General features: G+C 43.6%; 1 protein-coding gene across 4 annotated transcripts; it reads left to right on the plus strand.

The window, feature by feature from the left end:
* Positions 1-2,038: 2,038 nt before the first annotated feature.
* Positions 2,039-18,275, plus strand: SERBP1 (SERPINE1 mRNA binding protein 1). 4 transcript variants are annotated; one of them, XM_080624325.1, is made up of 10 exons: positions 2,039-2,590; positions 5,588-5,747; positions 6,664-6,801; positions 6,920-7,015; positions 7,602-7,676; positions 9,832-10,009; positions 13,145-13,192; positions 15,738-15,911; positions 16,867-16,905; positions 17,886-18,275. In XM_080624325.1, the coding sequence occupies exons 1-10, from the start codon at positions 2,206-2,208 to the stop codon at positions 17,940-17,942; spliced, it is 1,350 nt and encodes a 449-aa protein (XP_080480451.1). In that variant the 5' UTR covers positions 2,039-2,205; the 3' UTR covers positions 17,943-18,275. The 4 variants fall into 4 exon arrangements, with proteins under 4 accessions (XP_080480451.1, XP_080480452.1, XP_080480453.1 ...); XM_080624326.1 differs by having other exon boundaries at positions 2,040-2,590; positions 6,944-7,015; XM_080624327.1 differs by lacking the exon at positions 13,145-13,192 and having other exon boundaries at positions 2,041-2,590.
* Positions 18,276-20,693: the final 2,418 nt, after the last annotated feature.

The following is a 20,693-nucleotide window of genomic DNA, read 5'->3' on the forward strand; positions in this document are numbered from 1 at the left end:
ATATGATTTATGGAGATTACTCAACAGTATACGGAGAACAGGGTGAATGTCTGGTGTGATGATGATGCAGTGCCCCAGGCCCCTCAGACCTCGCAGTGGTACTGCAGGAGGGGCTTCCTCCAGGGCCTCCAAGAGCAGAACAGAGGTGGCACAGCAGGGAAAGCTGATGAAGAACAATAAATGCAACCAAAATAATTTTCATTATAGAAGAAATTAAACTGTGGATTTGCTTTTCAAAACCAGGGTGTTTGTGGAGTCCTCAGTTTCCAAGCAAACGCACATTCAAGAGCTGAGCAAACGAACTTAATTTCTAAAGCAATTACTTAAAGTGGTCTAACTTCTTGGAGCAGGCAAGGTAAATATTAGCCATACAAGAAAATATTGCTGAGGATAAAGTTAATTATACTAACAGGCGCCTAAAGGTTCAGATAACTTATTTAAAGTGTGAGCATGGGAAATGGTGGTTTAGAAGGATGTGTCAAATCCATGTCAGTTAAATAGCTTTTAATCTTGATAGGATTCCCATTGGCTGTAACTAGAACTATAAAGATTAATTAATACTGTGAATATTTACATTTGCACTTGATACTGGCTTCTAATTGTGTGTATCTGCTAATTAGGTGAGTATAAATGTTAATGAGAGTCGGAAAATTTTATTGTACATCTAAGACCCATCTGCAGGGTTTTGAAATAACGACTTTTTATTGGTTATAGCAGCCAGTCTCTTAAAACACTGTTGCTGATGTTGCCTTCAGTGGCACGTATTTACCTCACTCATGATTTAATGATAGTGAAGGTGTCAGACTTACAGGGTTTTAATGTGAAAACGCTCCTTTTATCTTCAGCCGAGCAATGCTGCATCCCACATCAAGTCTGTCTCTCATCCAGCCTCTGTATGCGGGGTACTTCGCGCACTCATGGCAACGATGTAGGAAGGATGTGCTTTCAGATCGAGCACCGTGGCACTGCATCACCTCCCCAGACCTGACAGGGCGCTCCTGCCCAGGTCTGCACCGGATCTGATGGCAGATCCAGTGACAGGGGATAAACCCTGCCGTGCCTGAGCGTGGCACTGCCTTGCAGCTGGCTGTCCCATGGCTGCGTGGGAAGGCCCCAACACCCAAAATGCCCATCTTCAATTCCATGCCCTTCAGGCTTTTTTGACCTATTTTCATAACGGCAACAAGACAGAGGAGAAGGCTGAAGTGAGGGAGCAGCTTCATGCATTTGTGTGTTTATCCAGATACATGCAACGATGACAGGATGAAACTTGTGTCCGGGTCACGCTTTCACTCAGACCCGTGAGCGTGCTTTTAAAGTGTCTCCAGTTAACTAAAAACTGAGTTTCTTGCAGCCAGCCCGCATTATAGGCCAAGGGGAATGGCTTTAACCTGCCAGAGGGGAGACTGAGATGAGCTCTTAGGCAGAAGCTCTTCCCTGTGAGGGTGCTGAGGCGCTGGCACAGGGTGCCCAGAGAAGCTGTGGCTGCCCCATCCCTGGCAGTGTTCAAGGCCAGGTTGGACACAGGGGCTTGGAGCAAGCTGCTCCAGTGGAAGGGGTCCCTGCCCGTGGCAGGGGTTGGAGCTGGAGGAGCTTTAAGGTCCCTTCGAAACCTAAAACCATTCCGCGATTCTGTGACTATTTAATCCTTAGATATGCTCAACATACATCCTGGTGGTTTGCTCCCTGACAGGAGGCTCTCCAGAGGCAAAGCGCCCAGCTTCTGAGGAGAGCGGGATGCGACAGGGGCGAATGGCGCCTGGAGTGCAGACAGGCGCTTATAAAACATCTTTAATGGCGTCAGGTCTGATGTCACCGCGGCCGGCAAACCCCTTCCAGGGCCCTCCGTTACCCCCGGGGACATCGATCACAGCCGGGCTCCGCGAGGGGCCGCCGGGCACCACCCGTCCCAGTCCCGCCGCGGGGCGGCGGCGATGGCGCCGGCGGGAGGCCCCGCGCCCCGCCCGGCCCACACAATGGCTGCGCGGGGCACGCCGGGAGTTGTAGTCGTGCGGGAGGCGCGGGCGGCGGCGGGCGCGGGCCGCCTGCCACTCCCGGCGTGCCCCGCGCGGGGTGAGGTGCCCGGATGTGCCCGGCGCCGGAAGAGAAGCGGGTCTCTTCGGGGCCGGCCATCTTGTGCGGCAGCGAGCAGGGTGCGGGGGGCCCGGCAGCATCGGAGGAGGATCCCGCCGACGGGGGCCCATCATGCCCGGACACCTGCAGGAGGGCTTCGGCTGCGTCGTCACCAACCGCTTCGACCAGCTCTTTGATGACGAGTCCGACCCCTTCGAGGTGCTGCGGGCAGCCGAGACCCGGAGGAAAGAGAGCGGCGGCGGCGGGAGCCAGGGGGGCGGCGGAGCCCGCGGCGGTCCGGCGGGCGCCCAGACCAATTCCTCCGGTGGGGCCGGAGGCGGCGGCCCAGGCCAGGCAGGCGCCGGCGGTGGCGTCGGCAGCGCGGCCAAGCAGCTGCGCAGGGAGTCCCAGAAGGAGCGCAAGAACCCGCTGCCCCCCTTCGCCGCCTCCGCCGGGGGCGCCGCCGACCGCCGGGAGGAGGGCAGCGGCCAGCCCGGCGCGCCGCTGCGGAAGGAGGGTGAGCGGGGCCGCGGGGGGCTGCGGCGGGGGAGGAGGAGGGGGCCGAGCGCCGCTGCGCTGCCGCGGGGCCGCCCCTCGCGGCCCGAGTCCCGCCGCGCACAAAGGAGCCCGCGGCGGCGGGAAGGCGGCGGGGGCGGCCCCGGGCAGGGCCGGGCTTTCGGCTTCAGCGGCAGCCCCGTCCCCGCGGCGGGCGGCGGCCTCGCACCCACGTGGGGGAGCGCATGGCGGGGAGGCCGCCGGGGCACCGCCGCGGAGGGGCCTTTATGGGAGGACCCGGGCAGCCGGAGCTCCGGAGGAGCCGTGGCCGTGCAGTCCGGCCGCACGTGGTCCCGGGCGGTGTGTCCCCACTGCCCGGCCCGGCCTGCGCAGAATGGAGGCGTGGGGTGCCCGGGTGCTGCCTCTGCGGCGGGGCACGGGGAAGAGCGAGGCGAGACATAAAAACCCCAGCGACGCATCCCAGACTTAACCTGTTTGCGGTGGCCTGCCGTATTTGACAGGATGGGTGGCAAAACATGGGCTTCCCGAAATTCGCCTGGGTCATTTTTCTACCGAGCAGTATTGATAGGAATCGCGAATATATTTTAATAACAGGTTGTGCGCGTTCTCCACCGTGTTTGTGTAAACCTGTAGGACATCCCACACGGGAAACTATTGAAAACAGGAATCGAAGTATAAACAGGGTAAACTAATACGATGTGAGCATAGTAGGACACAGCTCTGCACGAGGAGGCGTAGATTTTGCCTGCACATGTTGTGGACAGGCAGTTGTGTCCCGCACAAGCTTCATTGCTTGTCAGAATGTGCAGAACTGATTAAATTTGAATGCTTGAAATGGGTCAGAGTGTGGTGACAGCAGTTGACGGGTGGGTGAAGAAATAACTGGCTCGCTACAGTTTAACTCTGTAAATGGCCTTTCTAGAAATGGGGCCAGTTTGGAAGAACACAGTGCTATATGAAAGCATCTTAATACTTCCATTATTTACTGCAGTGCATGTTGTAGGATAATTCTCTACCGTATTTTATGCTTTTAATATACCACTTGTTTTGGAAAGTGGCCTCCCGAACGTTATTTGGAAACACTTGGTGAGAGCAGGAATTAGGAACTGTGTCACAATACTCTCTGCTTATGGTTCGTTTTGTGCTTAAGAGTTATTTCCACATGAGGAATGCAGTAATTTGTCCCAAGCCAGTGTCCTCTGGAAATATTAGTCACGTTCAGAATTAAGGTGGTGTTCCTCACAAGGTAAACCTGAAGCATAGGCAGAGGCTTTGGCCAACACAAGGGGTTTTGGCAGGGCTGGCAGCCCGTGTTTACCTGCTAGTTTTCACATTCCTTTTCAAGAACAAGAACTGCTTCACTATGAAAATCAGTATTTCGTGGCTTCTTATAGCTGTGAAACAGAGAAAGTGTGTGGAGCACTGCAGGAAACAAAGCCACTTTCCAGTTTAAAAAAGTCCATGTTTTGTTTGAGGCAGTAGTTCTAATATCATAAAGGTGTTTGATGCTATAGTATCAATGAGTTTTGATTCTTGGATTGACTGTATTTCACTTAAAAATCATTCCACTGCTCTGTAAAGGTGTAGGTTATTTGTCTGGTGAATTACCAGTTCAAAGCTTTGTGATACTAAGAAGAAATAACTTCTATTTTTGGTTTGGCTTCAAGCAGGAGCCAGGTTTTTGTGAGCGCAGCAGGGTGTTGAACTTGAAATTCAAAAGGCTTATTCCAGTTCTGCAGCATACCTCCTATGTGACACCAGTCTGTTTGCTTTCCTCTCCGTGCTGAGCTTTACCTCTTAAAATGAAATGGTCGTCTTGGTTTGAGAGTCCTTTTCAAAGCAAGTGTTAGTGAGCTTAACCCTTGGGTTTCCTCGGGGAGTGAGGGTTACTTAGCCAGCAATGTATGTCATGCAAACTTGATGTTAAGTACAGCTTGTAAGGTAAGAAGACATTGTTCATTTGGGTGTGTTGGCTTGGATATCATTACAACTGTAACTTCTTTAGCCCCACCCAAATATGACATTGCTTGTTAGGCAGGACCTGTTTCTTTAAAATATTTAAGAATAGGCAGGTTTAAAATTGAAAGATAATTCACAATTCTTGAGCCAGCTTTGGTTTGTTTAATGCTTTATTCCTAAGTATTTTGGCAAGAAAATAGCATAACAAAGCACTAATTATTTGTCCAGATTTTTCTAAAGAAGGGTAAACAGGCCTTTGGGATGAATAGAAAAGAAAACTCTGTTTAAGATCTTTTGGATGTCTAAGTGGAGAAGGTAATGGAAAGTTACCATTTAAAATAAACCCCTTTTAGAAGGCTTATAGAGGGAGGGAAGAACAGTGGCCAGTTCAGTGGCACGGTGTATTCTTAAGCTGGTTTAAGTACATACCCAAGGAGGTGAGTCTTTGGCAGGAGCTGTATTGGGCTGTGAGGATCGGTGTGGATGAGGATGCTGTTAGTCATTGAGCAGTACCTGCTGCACATCAGCACGCAGGTGGTACCTGCCTGAGTTTGAGTTGCTGCCCAAAACAGTTTCATAGGACATGGTGTGATGAAGCAGGGTGGCTGTCAGAGGGTCCAGTGTGGTGATGCGCAGCAAAATAAAGTCAGCATCGAAATAAAAACCACTTGTTTTACCTGAAAAGCACCTTCTGGAGAGAAATAAAAATCTTGCTTACCTTGATCCGTCTTTGAAAGTTGATGCTATTATTTTAACACAGATTATTTGCGTATTGTGTGCTCTAAAGGTTTTATTTCTTACAGTATTGTAAGAGTTTGTGCTTGCACAAGATCCAGTCTGATTGAAATGCTGTGTAAAAATGTGAATAAGAAGAGTCCGGCATCTAGAGTGCCTTACAGCTTCTCAGATTATCCCGTCACAAGGCTAGAAGAAAGGCTTCAATTCCAGCTTACCTTCAGTACTGTTTTATGGTGTTAAGGGTGGTATCTATCCCCGAGCAGCTCCGCATTCCGTTGATGTGTTTCGCCTCATGTTTCAGGGATAAGACGCATTGGCAGGAGGCCTGATCAGCAGCAGCAGCAGCAGCAGGGTGAAGGCAAACCGATTGACAGGAGACCGGAGAGACGACCTCCTCGTGAGCGCCGCTTCGACAAACCTGCTGATGAGAAAGGAGAAGGAGGAGAATTTTCGGTGGATAAGTAAGAATTCTGCCTTGCATGACGAAAAGCTTTGGTAGGAAGGAGCTGTCCTGCCTTCTGCTGCTAAGATATAAACCAAAGAGCTGATTGATTCAAAATTAAATGGGTTGAATTACATTTTTGTCAGTCACAAGAAGAGCATGTGTCATCTAGACTATAACACTTTTCCATGATTTTGATACAAACTTGACTCAAGTTTTAGATTGGAATGAACTAAGATGAGCAGTTCCATGGGTGTAACTGAAAATGGGGTTGAAATCATTGGTACCCATCATATCTCTCTAAATCTAGTAGATAGCTCTGGAAAGGAACCCAGGTGTAGCGGTTGCCTGCAGCATGATATTTGTTTGCTGTTATGCTGTTGCTTAAATCCATACAGCTGACTTCAAGCCAATAAAAGTTGTCCATGTAGGTGTGTACATCTTGGCTGCAGCAACTTCAGATCTGGAAGTGTGAAGCCATCTTCCGTCAAGGCAAGATTTAAAGTGTCTCAAGTATCATGAGGGATCCAGAATTCAAGTGTTCTGAAAATAATGTTCAAATACTAAAATTTTGATAGGCAAAGATAAAATTAATTTTAAAAGTAAATTGGATGAATGTAAGTGGAAATTGTTATATCAGCTACTTATGTAACACAATACAAACACTAAATTTTGGAGTTTAGTGCCAGGAGATGCAAACAAACAGTAATCCTGAGCATTTGTTTCCAGATCCTGAAATGCGGGCATTATTATTTATATGGGTTTATTCAGTGTAACAATTTGGCACTGAAATTAGAGCCTCGACACGGTTACAAACAGTAATTACCGAAGGAAAAGTAAGGAAATAAAACTCCCAGAAGAGAAAAAGAAACCCTGAAAAAATACGTTGTAAACTTTGGGAGGTGAAATACTCACATTTGGCTGTTCCATGGTAGGCCCATTATTGACCGACCTATGCGTGGACGTGGTGGACTTGGCCGAGGACGTGGCCGCGGCCGTGGCATGGGCAGAGGAGATGGGTTTGACTCTCGTGGCAAGCGTGAATTTGACAGACATAGTGGCAGTGATAGATCGTAAGTCTTTAACTTTTTCTATTGTTGGTGTGGCTATTCTTTATAATTAATATACATTTTAATAATTGCTTTTGAATTTCTGTCTCTGGACACTATAATGTTAACTCAGTTTTGTTAGTTCTGTTTCACATTCACATTTCAGCGGCCTAAAGCATGAGGACAAGCGTGGTGGCAGTGGATCACACAACTGGGGAACCGTCAAAGACGAGCTAACGTTAGTAATCTGTCATTGCTCAGACAACTCTTAGCAGAATGTTAATCAATCCTAATTCTAACTGCTTGCGAAATACAAAGATTGAGCTGCCTTTTTTGCCTTTGATTTTGATAATTTTTGCTATGCTATTAAAGCAGCCTGTGCAGAATGTAGCTACGGAACAGTTTCTTGTAACACAAGGGATGGCTTTGCTGTTAAAAACAGGATTTTGGGGAAGTTTGGCATGGAGGGTCTTGTGCTGTTTTTTTTTCTTCATAGCTCTTTTACTTAATAGCACAGTTTAACATTTTTGATCATGCATGCTTTTTTTACGAGTATTACATTGAAAACAGAATTTTTAATACCCAAACCTGTATTGTGTTTGAAAGCAGGAGGCTTTCAGAAGGGGTGTTAGTTAAGTGTTGGGGAAAACCTTTAGAAAGGTGAATGTAAAAAGCACAGAGAGCACCAGTCCTTAAAGAAATAGTTGCTTTTAAAGAAGAGTGGCTTGTGTAAGTTCACTGTAGAACTTAGTAAGTAATCTTACGTAGCTTTAAAGAGGGATGAACTCTTAAAAAGCCGAACTCCAAACATTATGTAATTGCAGTGAGTTGGATCAGTCGGCTGCAACTGAGGAAACGCCAGAGGGAGAGGAGCATCCGCCTGCTGATTCTGAAAATAAGTGAGTACCACTCCTCCTAATGCTCTTTGCTTCAGAGGCAGCATTACTTTGCCTTTAACCTCTCATACTCATTCCTGCTTCTCTTTTACCTAACTCAGTTTTTGCTTTCTTTAGCAGATAGGAAATTATGCACAATGCTGCTGAACAGCTCTCTTTAAAGTCTGTGTGTCTAAAAATTGTTACCTTAAAACTGTTCATTAGTGTCATGCAGGCGCTTAGGTCACTTTCAAATTTAATTATTAATAATCAGTTCTAATACGCTTAGGGTCTGGGGATTGCATCTCCTAAATACCAAATCCAGAAGCGTCTGTGCTAGTAATTAGGTAGAACCACCAAGCAAAAGGGACAAAATGTCCCTCTGCCAGTGGAGGGCACCTGGTTTTTTTAAGCTTAGTTCTTCAAAGCCGCTGTTGAGACAGTGTGACCAGCCTGTGGGAGAAAGGTTGTATCCCTTTCATTCTCCAGCTTTTGTGTGTTAACCTCAAAGAAGTTCACTTGATTGCCTCTCATTTCACTTGAGCATGTCTTACATCCAGTGACTGGATGAATGAAATAAAGTAACTAGATAAGCAGAATGAAAAGGTGACACAGTTGATGTTAAATGTGATGCAAATTTTGATGGTAGCACGGTACAGTAAAATGTTGTATTTTAATGAGAGATGTGCTTTATGATGGATTCAAAAGGAAAGGGCAGAGAATATGAATTTTGGAATACTTGTTTGCACAAGATCTCTAACGTGCAGTTTGCTGTAGCTTTGTTTCCTCATTAATGACTTTGCTTAGTTTTAAAGAGAGTGCAGTTATTGCATAGAGAGTAAGAAATGGATTTAGCTTAACTAAAAGAAGACTAAGAGTTACTCTCCAAGGTTGTGGTGGTCCAAGGTTAAGGTCAGTGTGTATACAGAAGTAGTACGAGGATTTGTAAGGAAATACAGCATGAGCATTGGTCAGGAAATGCAAGCTAGCTAGTCCTTGAAAAAGTTACATGTATTGGAAAGCTGGATATATTAAATTTGCTGTGACTGCAGTATTTCCTGGACCTTTATTAGTAGCAGTGTGCTGGTGCTTCCTCAGATCTGCAGAAAATGCAGGTTTCTTAGTTTCAATCATAGCAAGTCTGTTGTAATCAATCAGTTATTTTTATAGGAAAGCATCTTTACATGGTTTAGTTTCAAGTTGGCTGTTTTGGTGTGGATCTCACCTAAATGCTTCAGCAGAACCGTAGGATGTTTTACTGCAGTAACATGTACAGAATGCTGAGAGGTAATATCTTGGCCTCGAACAACAAAAACCCTTCTGAATATATACCATGTAAAAAAATATTCTGTAGGACAGAATAGAAAATAATGGAAATAGAGTTATTATTACATCAGAATTAATGGCTACAAAATGAAGACCTTTCCTCTTAGGTTGAGGCTTTCATGATCTTTTTGCAGTACATACATGGGACTAGTTTTCTATAAATCAGAAATTCAGTTGCATAACCACACAAAGGAGTGACTGCAGGATTGATGCCTTTGGCTGGAACTTGATCTGTTATTGAGCATAGTGTGCGTGTGTTTTACAGAAAAATAGCTCTTTGGCAAAAGGTAGGGGCCCCAAACATTTACAATGAGGTGATAACATTGCACAAGTAGTTAAGTTGTATGCTGTTGTTCTTTTCCAGTTAGCTGAAAGTAAAAACAGTTTCAGTTAGATAGGAAATTAGTAATTATCTTTGGCTCAATAAAGGAAGCAGGATATCCAAAGCTGATTAAATCCTGTTACTTAAAAAACTAAAGAGCTTGAAAACTGTGGTGAGAACAAGCTGTCTCTTACTGCCTTAACTTGAACCTCTGGGGGAGAGGTATCTCAAAAAAAGGGGGGGAGGAAGCTCCAAACAAGTCCATTGCGCAAGTTAGGCTGTCGTATTTGTAAAGAAAATTGTCATTTATGTGGAGAATAGACATCATGGGGCTCAGAGGTGTCTGTCTGGCTGTGATATGTTTTTGGCACTGTGACTAAAGGAGATGAGTTTTCATATATAAACCTCTTAACTACTAAATACTAGACAGGCTTTTATAATCTACTGACAAATAACAATTGATTTTGAATTTGTTGTATCTAGAATGTGAGTTCTATAAGTCATGACCAATAATCCATGAATTTACTGCAGAGAGAATGAGGTTGAAGAAGTTAAGGAAGAAGGCCCTAAGGAAATGACCCTGGATGAGTGGAAAGCAATTCAAAGTAAGGATCGTGCAAAAGTTGAGTTCAACATCCGTAAACCAAATGAGGGTGCTGATGGGCAATGGAAAAAAGGATTTGTTCTTCACAAGTCAAAGAGCGAGGAGGTAAAGTGGTTTTTAATACTTGCTAGTATCCAGATTGTGTAGGTTTTGCCATTGATGTGCACTTCTTGGAGTGGAGGCTTCATTCTTTGAAACACTGACCTGTAGCTAAAAGCTTGTAAACTGGCAACAGCATTTATCTTACGTAGACATTCTCATTGTGGTTAGATTTAGCAGTTAAGCAATGCTTAGGTTGATGTATTCTGTGATATAATCTAGGGATAAGGCTGGAATACAGCTGCATCTGGGCAGGTAACTTTGTAAGGAGAGCTTCTTGGTGAGCATTTTAGAAGGGGGTTGTCAAAATCAAATTTATGTGCATTTTTCCTCTCTCTTTTTAAGAAAGCTTATGTTATTTAGCATCTGTTTGTCTTACGCAGTACACAGACTTATGGTGCTTGCTAAACACAATGTAAGATTGAAGAAATACTGGTCATGTGGTAGACACCTTAATATGTGAACTGTGTATCTTACCTTTGTAACATGGGTACTTTCTCATTTTGTAATATTACATAGACACCCCTCCTTGAAGCTTTTGAGAATCAAGGTGATGTTTGTACGCTTCAGTGATGTTCAGCATGGTTGCTGAAGGATTGGAGTTTCTCAGACATACTCCAGTCATTGCAAGGTTTTCATTCTTCTATTCCAAGATAGTGCGAGTGGCAAGGAGAGACTAAACTTTCACTTCAGAAGGGAGGGAAGTGCTGAGAGCTCTGTTTTTTAATGCAGGGTTGCTTTAATCTTTGTTTTTAGCACTGTAATGTATTCAGTGGCCCACTTAAGATACGGACGGCCTGCAGCTTTACCAGATGGTTCTGACTGCCTTTGAAGTAACTAGATAGTATGTAATGTTCTGTTTGGTCTGCTAATATCTATTTCTGCTTTTTCACACCTTGTCAGTGTTTTCTTGTAAGCTGGGGACATAATACTGAGGGGGAGGCACTACTCAGTACTCTCCAGTGAAAACTCCCATTTCCAGTCTCGTTGAACTTAGAATGAGTTTGACTTTGTCACAGTCATGCTGTTTTCTTGCCTTGCCTTGCTGTGTGAGTTTTTTAGTTCTTTAAATGATTGTGTATCTTTGTGTTTACCTTAAGCTTTTCAGTGAAGCATTCATTAAATACTCCTTTTTCTGGCTTGTGTAGAAAAGGGAAATGGATTTAGACTTAATGGTGCTGTATGTTAGAAGACTATATTTAAACAGAAATACTTCTGTACTTGACTTAAGATTTGCTAAACCTTTAGTCTTTCAAGTTCCTCCAGCCCCAGTCCCTCTAAAACAGATATATTTGGCATTTAGTCAGCTGAAGACAGTCTTTTTAGCATACATGCATGTATAGTAATGTAAGAACATGGTGGTACTCTCGATTTCAAAGCTAGAAGGATCAGTACTGTGTTTTCCATTTGAAAACACATTGGTAGACAATTCCAAAACCCCACACAAACCCAGTGAGAATAACTAATCACGTTACTTCCATGGAAGAACTGAGATGGTTACTAGATTATTCTGTTTGAGAGGTGTGTTGGTTAACTTCTCCTTAAAGAAATGAGTCGCTTATTTCTAACACTGTCTCTTAAAATGTTAACAGCCTCTTGCTGTGTAAGCATAGAATTGAGATATTAATAATACTGCCTTTAAATTTAGAGGCTTTCAGCCTGCTTTTGGTGTGTGTCCAGCAGATGCGTTTCCCCATTTCACTTACTCATTGTTTCCTGATCCTGTGGGAAGCAGTATGGGGGGGTTTGGCTCAGTGTTATAGCAGAACAGCTCTATAATACAGGTGTTGGGAAAGCCTTTGCTGTGGCTCCTTTGTGAGCAGGTTTAGGTGGCATATTTGGAAGTTATGGACAAAACCTACCAGTCACCTGCTGTTCTTCTCCTCTTTGTCCTCGAACATACTTATGAGTCATGAAGTTAAGGTTGATGTAAGACTTCTCTGATTCTTATTTATGAAGGAGCTGATGTGTGGAAGTGTCTTGGTTTACAAGTAAATTTGGGGTTTCAGTCCCAATGTTCTGTACCTTATGGCTGAAAACGCACAGTGTGCCCTAGTGTATTTGAATTGTTGTGATGACCACCTTCATCCCTGTAGCTTGAGAACTACTGGGAGGTTGCTCTAGGAGTCTGTGGGGAAAAGTGAGTCTGAGGATCTGGTACTGTTCATCTGCCCTAATCTTGTGAAAGCACTGTCCTCTTCATTCTTGTGCTCTTCATTGAGGGGTGAAATGCTTTACGCTGTCTGAGGTCTCTTCTCTTTTCCACATTTGCTATACAATTACTAGAAAGTGATGCTTTATCTAAAATGATTTGTCTTAGATTCTTGCTGTTTTAATATAAAATCCATGTGTTGTGGCAGCCCTAATCTAATGAGACTCTTTCCAGGAGATTGGGTTATGCCATAAAAGAGGTCCTCTCTTTTTCTTCTCAGCAGCTGATTTAGTGGCTTCAGTCTTGTAAGTTCTCCTGGTGCAGCTGAACAAAACATGGGAAGGAGTTATATTGTGGAGAGATCTTGAAGCTTGCTCCAAAAGTTGGATGCAAGTCTCCTGGAAAGACTTGATAGTAGATGAGGTCCTACTTGATGTATCTGCTCTGCTGTGCCTCTTTCCTGTGCCTTCAAACTTTCTTGCTAATTTAATCGCTTCTCTAGAGGAGGCTGCGGTGGGAGGCTGAAATACATGGTTTGGAAGAGAACAGTTCATCTTCTTCAGATTTGGAGAATGACTCTTGAATCAAGGCTGTGCAGGAATCTTTTTTCATTAGCAGCAGTTTTAAACATCCCACCCTCTTATCTGTCCAGTTCTGTGCCTGGTGGTTTGAGGTGCTGGAGATCATCCTGCATGCATCGTCTCTACTAAAGCTGCCAGCGGCTTGTGTTGACCTCTTTTGGTATCAGTCTGAGATCTGTCTTAGTCTTTGTGCCTGTGGTCTAGTCCATCCTCCAGTCTCTCTGGATGCTTGCACAGCTGTTGATCTCATCCTTCTGCTGTTCCATGTGCTCAGTGACATCTGTATCCAGCAAGCTCATGTGACCTTGTTACCTGTTGTTTCTATATGTAGTTGAGTCTCATTTCTTCCTTTTGTTTTCTCCCTTTGTTCCTTTTGTCACTTTGGCGTGGACACACAACTTTCATCAGACAAAGGCGATGACAGAAATGCAGGGGAGTCTGCTGGAGTCAAATGAGGTACTGATCCTTTATATCTAACCAGTAATACCTGTGTTTTGATAAGACCCCCTTCTCAAATGAGGATCTTGGATATACAAAAGACACCAAAATAGAGACTACAAGTAGATAAAATACAGAGCTTTTCTGTCCATGCCTGTTGTCTAACTTGCACCATATAGGACCCTTCAATATCCCTGCTCCTAACTGAGCTGAATTCAAACCTTATCATAAATGCTTTTGTCATGAGTCTTTATTTTCTGTCATTACTGCTGTTTTTCCGTATCTTGCTGTCTGCTTTGTCCCCCTTTCCTGTAGTAGCTTGTTCGTAACTTTGGACAGCATTCTCCAAGACCCATAAGTGCAGCAAAGCCTTCAAGAAGCTCTCAGTTGTTAGATCAGAGCACTGCTGAGAGTTGCCAGTACATATCAATGAAACGGTTCCAAAGATGATTCAGAGTAAGCAATTTGTGCAGTATGTCTGTGGCTGTTGTCACCAGAGTGATAGAAGTGGATGAGGAGAATATGCCAAGTCTTTTATTGGTGTTTTCAATTAGCTTTAGTTACTTTGGATAAAGAAGTTGTCAGGTTATGTACAGAATTTACTATTTGTAGGTTTGGTGGTTAAACCAAAGTTAAGTTGTGAAAATACAGTGGGTTTGGTGGATTTTAGTGTTTCTTTTTTAAGCGGTAAGCATAGGGAAGGGAATGCACAGAATTAATGTACAAGTCCACTGCTGCTGTGCCTCACAGAAGAGAATGTCATAACTCCCAGTAAGCTGAAAACACAATCAGTGATCAAAACTGTAGAGAAAACACTAAGTAGTAAGAAGGGAATCAAAACTGTAACAGAAGGTATCGTGTGCTGTTTTACAAATGAATGTATGAATATGTTTGAGTAGTGCCATGTCAGGCTGAGGTGTGGAATGACTTTTCTCTGAGAAATAACTTGCTTAGGCTAACTTCCCCAGTTTGGAAAGGAGATCTCTGAGGGAATGGTGTGCAACTCAAGTGTATAAAATCAGGAGTGGATGGGGTCTGGTGGTCACATGGAATGCATCCCAGTGAAACATGTCTGAAATAAAGCAGCGTGGAGGGCTATTTCTCATTGTGCCTGATCCAGCTGCAGGACATTGTGAAGGCCACAGGTACAGCTAGGCACAGAAAGGGGTAATTAGTTTGGTGGGGGAGAAGGGCCTTTATAGCTTTGTCCATCCTGGTGCTTGGGACTGACTCATGGAATCCCTGAAAGCACCTTTCAGCCTTTTGATGCTGACCTGTGTATCCATTGGCTGCCTTGTGAAGGATCTGCAAACAGTAATTAAAGACTATAAGGCTTAATTGCACAATATGTTGCCTTTGAAAGTCAGCATATTGTGTAATTACACCACAAGAAGAGTAAGTTAGGAGGCTTCAGCTTGCACGTTGCACTTCTGTAGGAGAAAAACAAGCAAATTGGTAATTGCTATGCCAGAAGTTAGGGGCTTGTAGGGAAAAGAAGTTAAAGAGACCCTTGGTCTCATCCAGTTTTCCATCTGTGAAGGTGCCAAAACCTGACCTGCCACCTGGAAAAACTATTTGTACAAAATAGGAAAAATAAGTACTTTAAAAACACTTTGTTCTTTTCGTGTTCAGTGTAATTGAAATATTTCGGTGTCCTGACTAACAGCATTTATGGTGTTAGAGGTACATACCTTGCTTCTCAAGTCTTGAATGCACTGTGAACAACCAGCTGTAAGACAATGTTGTATCATGGCACAGGTGGTGAGACTCAGTTTTGCAGTGCGTTTACTGGGGCTGGTTCTCTGTTCTAGCATTAATGTTTCAGCTATCTCAGTTACGTTGTGTTTGAACTGTTTGGTTTGCTGTGCTGTTTGGTGTGGCTGATGCAAACCAGTGAGAGGTTCTTGCCATCTCCCTGGTGTTAAATATCTATATATTCATAAGCTGTGGCTGCCCCATCCCTGGCAGTGTTCAAGGCCAGGTTGGACGGGGCTTGGAGCAACCCGCCCTAGTGGAAGGTGTCCGTGCCCATGGCAGGGAGTTGGAACGGGATGTGCTTTAAGGTCCCTTCCAACACAAACATTCTGTGTGGGGGATCCTATGATACGGGGTTGAGGAAAATGAGAAAGTTTAAAGTACTCATTGAGCAAAATAAAGATGGGTTATCAAGTAAGTATTTAAAAAGAAAGAAATGAACTTACAGAACTTGAAGATTTCTCAGAATATGAAGTGAGAAATGCTTGAAAATGAGGTTCAGTGCTGGCTTGGTGATAGTTTAGTCTCATGTAAGCCTAAACATGTTCCCTGAATTACGGAATGCAAGATACCTGTTTGCTCAAGTGCTTATTTAACTACCTGCCTGTGGTTTCTGGTGTTTGCACAAGTGGTATAACTTGACTCCGAACAATTTCTTCGTTTTTAACTTGAATCAGTCAATCAGTCATCAATTTGAGGTTGCATTTGGAGGTGAACACATATGCTGTGGTGGTAAGAGTGCGGCTACAGGTGGAAAGGTTCCTTTGGTGATGTTTTTTCCTGACTCATGAAGAAACCCTCATTTCAGGCTCATGCTGAGGACTCTGTAATGGATCATCACTTCCGCAAGCCAGCAAATGATATTACATCCCAGCTGGAGATCAACTTTGGAGACCTCGGCCGCCCTGGACGTGGTGGCAGAGGGGGACGGGGTGGCCGAGGACGTGGTGGCAGGGCCAGCCGTGGAGGCAGAACTGACAAGGTAAGAGGCTACAGCTTTTAGCTGCAGAGGAGTTTAGTTTCAGTTGTTACAAGTTTTTGTACATACAGTTTTAGATGTCTTTATTTCTAGGGCAGTTGCTCTGACAACAGACACCACCTTTTAAAACCAAGCGTCTATTCTTACAAGTCTACTTTGAACCAGGTTGCTGTTAGGACAGAAGGATGAATGGTTTTTATTAAACACAACCAAAGGGAAGGTGAGGAGTAGGTTGGATTTAAAAGAAGTGTCCATCTTTGTATCCAAACCCAAAAAATGACTCTTCAGTATGGCCATGAATGTACTGTGAGATACTTATGTGTGTGTGTGTTAGAGCAGAGCTGCAAGTGCTGGAGCTGTTTTCAGACACCATCAGGATGGTGTATTGGCACTGTGACCTGCTGGGGGTGAAAGACTGCTTTTACACCTGCTTGAATTTGAGTGGTTAAGGAGTTTTTCTGTGGAAATCAGACTCTTCATGCTTTTTGTGTTTTTCTAACCTGCAGTAGGGTTTTTTACTCCTCTCGTCCGAGAGTCTGAAGGAGATACTCAAGAAAAGTACTGGATGGGGTTAGGGAGGGCACACGTGAAATTGAAGTGCTGTAGTATAGCTACAGGAAAGATTGAATTTATTATGGATCACTTATTTAGCTTAAATGCATCTGACCATATGGTTACTAAAAAATGAGTTCAGTATGTGTGGTGTGGCCTTCCTCACATAGACCAGACTTAATCAGTTTTGTCTCTTCTGGACACTTCTCTTTCACACTGGATTACTTCAAGTTTTAGGGTTATTGGAAAGCTCTTCTTGAGAGACTTTTAAGGATTTGAAGTTAAATGGTGGTGGTTGCTCCAAATTGTTTCACTGATACATGAAGCATCTTGCTTCAACAATGCTGTCATAAAGTGGTTAAACAGTTTCCTGCAACTTACTTTAACTTTGCTTCTTTCCTTCCAGTTGGTTAAGGAGTTTGACGTGATCCACACACCCAACCAGGTTAGTGATCTTTGATGGTACTTGTGTTACCTGTGAACAAGGTTCTCCTCCTCTTGCAGGGACTGTAACTTCTTCTGTCGTAGATTGGCTTTTTTGACTTGCTTTCTGCTTTTGTGGAATGAGCAACTGACGACACTAAGGCTTTGTATCTTAATAGGCTTAAGGCCCTGCTATTCCTTCTTAACTCCAGCTTGTGGGCTGGGTGCTTCTGCAGTGCCTCAGTCTTGCCTCTAGGTGTTGATACAACTTTTTCGGAATGGTTTAAATATATCTCTTGAGAAATGAGCATGTTTACAGGAAATGCCACTGTCTTGGCTCTTCCACATCCCTCATGGACAAAGTGAAGAGTATTCTAAACCATGTAATTCCTGCATTTCATTGCAGCACTGGTTTCAGGTGTGGTGCAGAGCCTTTAAAAAACCCTGGGAAGTGCTGAGTTGATTCTTGGTCAATGTATGAATTTCTGAGGATTGGTTGGCCCAAAACTACTCTCTATCAACAGCTAGTTTGTGACTGGGGGAAAATACAACATGTGAAATTTAATTTGTGCTACAAACTGGGCTTTTCTGTAAAACTTGTGTCCCTTGGTAAGAATTGATGGCTATGTGCTGGTGGAATAGCGTAATGCCAGTCAATGTAGGGATGTCTAAGAATGGAAAAAGGCTTATAACCTTGTATGATAACCATGTGCGAACATGGTCTGTTTGCCTATAATGCCTCTTCATGTAGCTTTGATTCAGAAAGTAGTACAAAAGACTTTATAGTCCTTGGAATAAAAAAGCTGCTTATGATGGAGGGGGAAAGATTGCTCTTGCAGTAATTTGTCCAGTGCTAGACTCTTTGAATCCTGATATTCCCTACACTGAATAGGATTCATTCAGCATGATGAGTTCAAGGGCTTGGTGCTGTATGAAGAATCAGAATCATGGTAGAGCTTGATGCTGCTACAGGTAATAACTTTCTGATGTTTCTCTTTTCAGTCAAGTGCTTCTGCTCCTGATGTAGATGACCCAGAGGCTTTCCCAGCTCTGTCCTAAACTGGATGTCATAAGCCACCCCTGCCCTCATCGGGCCTTCCTCTCCGAGGCTTGCATGCTTAAGGATCCTAAACAACTAAGAAATTTAAAAACAAAACAAAAAAAAAAGAAAAAAAAAAGAAAAAAAAGAGACTGTCATTCATACCATTCACACCTAAAGACTGAATTTTATCTGTTTTGAAAATGAACTTCTCTCGCTACACAGAAGCAACAATATGGTAGTCAGTTTTGTATTTAGAAATGTAATGGTAGCAGGGATGTTTTCATAATTTTTTCAGAGATTATGCATTCTTCATGGATACTTTTTTGTATTGCTGCTTGAAAATATGCGTTTCCAAACTTGAAATATAGGTGTGAACAGTGTGTACCAGTTAAAAGCTTTCACTTCATTTGTGGTTTTTATTTGGTTTATTCAGGATTTTAGACATTTCCCCCCAAAAAAAACCCCTTCAAACTGGGTTTTAATTCTTGCACACTATTTCCATTTCCTTAACTCCTGTTGAGCAGATTCTTATCAGCCCGTGGTCTTTTGGAAAATGTGGAATTTTAATTTGGCAGACTGTTAGTGCTGTATGGAATTCCAACTCCTGGAGTACTTTAGGATTAATCCTTGCTTTCAGACTTGGAAAAAACAGTCATTTTTCACCTACGTTTGGTAGTTTGTTAATGCAGAAAATCTTTATACAAAATTGATAGCAGATACTTGAGGAAAGACGTTGGTTTATAGTGAAATACCTGTGTATTGATCCAGCAATGACATGTGGATAATTGGTCTTCAGACAGTTTTTAACAACTAATGTATTACACCTTTCACTCGCCCCTTTTACCTTTGTTCTGTTCCCTCTTCCTCCTCCCTTCAACAGAACAAGATGCTTTGTTGGAAAAAAAAAAAGTTTTTAAATTACTGATGCTTTTTCTTTTGAGGGGATACCCTGGAGATGGAGATCTGCTGGAGCTGGGAGGGGGGGAAGGTGGTAGCTGTTGCTCCGGTTAGTCCATCCAGACTCCGGCTGGGAACTGGAACTGAGCAGCAGAGTGTTGACATGGGTACATCAGCACCTGATGTATTCACAGCGCTGCTCCAACAGTGGCAGGTCTTCAGAAGAAGAACCCGCCAGCCACAGCTGGCTCTGGCAGAGGGAGTTTTGCTTTCCCATTCCAGATGGGAACATCGCAATGTGTGCGCGATTACAACTAAATAGATGCAAACCAAACCCCCAAGGCTTAACCTCTCCCTCGGAGCTGTGCCTGGCTCTGGGCAGTGTTGGACACCCGATGGCTAGCTGACAAATGAATGTTTTTTCAGATTGTAAGAAACCCTTTCTACCCCTGTAGAAATTCACTGTAGGTTTAATTTAAATCCCTGTGACAGGAACATTGCCACTTCAGGACGCAAAAAGGAGTTGAGAGAATGACTGATCAAGAGGGTTTCTTAAGGGTTTTTATCTGCAGCATTTGTTAGGAGAGTAGAAACAGGTTTCTCATTTTATTTAATGTTTTACACTTTGGACAGCTTATAACGTGTTTGTAGTTTCTTAACTAGGTAGATAGAAAACAAAAGGTAATGCCCTATTTTTTTAAAAGCTGTACAGGACAGGCAAAAAGTATTGGAGACCTTTGAATATGAAATACCAGACTCCTTAATTGTGGTGTTCAGCTGGCTTGCTTTCTCTGAACTGTTTTCTACAGAAGTTTTTGTTGTAAACCACTGTTAATACCATTGCATTAGAGGTTTTAGTGCACTCACCTATAGTGTGAAGTACCAGGCTGTGAGAAGGAGGCAAGTTTTCAAACAGTGGATGGTATCAAAATCTCTCTGTTCATTTCTTTGCTGATACTACCCAGGTGCTCAGCATGGGAGCTGCTGCAGGTCCAGCACTGAATTGTTCCTCTTCCCTCTCCCTTTGTGGTAAGGTAGAATGTGCTGCAGTTCCAGCATGGAGGACACCTTGGATAACAAAAAAGTACCTTGATGTGCAGAAACACACTTAAGGAAAAGCTTTCTCTGTAACATAAACCTTCCTCTCCTTCAACCAAAGTGTTTTGCTGTTTCCATTGCCATTCAGCTTACCTTGCAGATGAGTTCTGGGCTAGCCAGTGTGTGGTTTGGGCCTTGCTAGCTGGGCTTGCTCAGGAGCTTCCCCTTCTCCTGCTATGGAGCATAGAGCAGTTTCCCAAATGGCACATCTGATTTTCAAGACAGCTTGTACTTAACTATGGGTCCATCTGCTGTTCTGATAGATGTGAATTTGCCTCTTTCAGTCCATTTGTGTCAAGAACTAAAACTGTGAACATTTATCTTTAATATTGGTGGGTGTGAACTGAAATAAAGGTTTATTTTCATGCTCTTTTAAAAATGTCATAAAACACATGGAGATGAAATGAAACCACTGAGGTAAAGAGTGGTTCATCTAGGTTCTCTGCCCCAGAAGGGCCAGTCTGCCCATGGTGATAGTGCCCAGGGGTTTCCATTGCCAGGGATGGACTTGTCCTTGGGGAATTGTGTCCTGAGTAGCTTATTTATGATGAATGAGCTTGCTCTTTGGTAACATTTTCGGTCCTCTTGCTTGCTACTTCTGCTATCTCGCCAAATCCAGAGGACTAGACCTTTTTACAATCAGAACAAGCTGAAAAAGCTGGAGAGAAAGAAAAACACATGCTGCCAATTGGCTTTTTGAATGGCAAGGTTGGAGCATGAAAGTTCATCTTACCGATTGAATACCACTGATGCTGGGAGGAAACAACACTGAT

This window comes from Psittacula echo, assembly GCF_963264785.1.
Source record: "Psittacula echo genome assembly, chromosome: 7".
NCBI classification, from domain to species: Eukaryota; Metazoa; Chordata; class Aves; order Psittaciformes; family Psittacidae; genus Psittacula; species Psittacula echo.